General features: G+C 47.4%; 1 protein-coding gene across 2 annotated transcripts in view; it reads left to right on the forward strand.

The window, feature by feature from the left end:
- Positions 1–6: 6 nt before the first annotated feature.
- Positions 7–1,759, forward strand: part of IFT27 (intraflagellar transport 27) — a 17,757-nt gene continuing 16,004 nt past the window's right edge. For both annotated transcript variants that reach the window (XM_005883241.2, XM_014530858.1), the window contains exon 1: positions 7–160. In XM_005883241.2, coding sequence (XP_005883303.1) covers positions 112–160 — 49 coding nt within the window. In that variant the 5' untranslated portion in view covers positions 7–111. The remainder of the gene's footprint in view (positions 161–1,759) is intronic.

The following is a 1,759-nucleotide window of genomic DNA, read 5'->3' on the forward strand; positions in this document are numbered from 1 at the left end:
GCCGCCCCTCCCGGTGCAGCCCAGAGGGTCCGGGGCCCAGCTTTCCCGTCCCCACCGCGGCCACAGGCCCCAACGCCTCTAGTCTCCACTCTTCCCCGGTCTGGCCCGTGGATGTGGTTGGTTACCATGGTGAAGCTGGCAGCCAAATGCATTCTGGCAGGTGAGTGACATTTACAGTGTCCCGAGTCCACAGAGACCTCATAAGTTACCGAGAGCTTTTGTTTAGTAAGTTGCCCACCCTCTTTCCCTTTCTCTCTCCCAGAGGCGAGCTCATGCAGTTGCTGATGGTATAAATTCCATTAGCCTGGAAGAATCCTCTTCCTGAGCACATGGCACCTCCGGCTGACTTCCGCCCCCCTGTCATACTCTGAGACCACCGTCACCAGGTTGAGCTCTACTGAGGTGGCAAAGATCCCTTAAACATCAACTAACCCACATGCTGAACCCCTCGCCCACGTGCTGTACCGCAGTTAGGCTCATGACTTTGATAGTCGTTTCTCATGGGATCTTTTCCTCACTCCGCCCCCTCTGATAACAGGGATTAGACAACTGTAGTAGCTTACAGTTGACCAGAGTTTGCAAAAAGCGCATGTGTGTTATCTTTAAAGTTACTGTGCCGCCCCACACTCAGGGGGACATAAGTGTTGAATTCCCCAAAGGCAAGCATATTTGTTGTGTTGACTGATGCATCCCAAGCACCCCGAACAACATCTGGAGCCCGGTAGGTCCTCAGTGAATATTGGTGGAATGAATGAATATGTGGCGTTCCCATTTGTGGTGCTCTCTTTGTATCAGGCTGGACATTTAGAAAAACATTTGCCAGGATTATAGCCCTGGGACCACAGAACACACATGTACTTTACTGAGTCCTTCCTGCCTGCCAGGCACACGTGTTTCGTTTCATCCTCACAGTGGCACCCTGGGGTAGGTGCTGGATTGTTCTGACCTTACTGAGGCACTAAGAGGCAAGGTCACCCCTAGTGAAGGGGGGGTCATAGGTAGGATTTCAACACCCAGATCTGCCCAACTCCAATACTCTTAACCCATGTTCCTCTTGAAACCTGTGACCTTTCCAGGGTTCCTGGAGCAGTTCAGGAAAGCAGCAGTGAGAAATAATAAAGAGGAAAAATAAGCTTTGCACGGTGGCAGTATCGTAACCATTGAGGTTTATCTGAGGCGCGATTATTGCTAGGAAAAATAAAAAGAGGAAAAGAGGTTCTTTTTTATTTTCTTTGATTCATCTCTTGCAGACTGAAATAGATGATATCTTTGATGACTTTTCTCATTTGGAAATAAGAGTCACACACAAAGATGACTGACAGCAGTAACTCAAATCACACTGAAGCTAAAGAAATTAATGGTTCTCAAGAGAGGGCTCGGGTTTCCAGAGCGCCAGGGGAGGCAGTATTGAGCAACAAAAATAATTCTGGCTGTGCCTCCATTGGCTGAGTCCGCTTGGACAGAGCACTTCTCTGAGCCTCAGTTTCCTCATGGATAAGGTGGGAATGTTTTTATTTACTGAAGTTATATATATATTTTTAAATGGGCTTCTCTCTCTGACTTTTTTTTTTCCTTTTTCAACTTCCACTAGGGCAGTGGTTCTCAACCTTCTGGCCCTTTAAATACAGTTCCTCATGTTGTGACCCAACCATAAAATTATTTTCGTTGCTACTTCATACTGTAATGTTGCTACTGTTATGAATCGTAATGTAAATATCTGATATGCAGGATGGTCTTAGGCGACCCCGGTGAAAGGGTC

Source organism: Myotis brandtii, unplaced genomic scaffold (assembly GCF_000412655.1).
Source record: "Myotis brandtii unplaced genomic scaffold, ASM41265v1 scaffold78, whole genome shotgun sequence".
Lineage (NCBI taxonomy): Eukaryota > Metazoa > Chordata > Mammalia > Chiroptera > Vespertilionidae > Myotis > Myotis brandtii.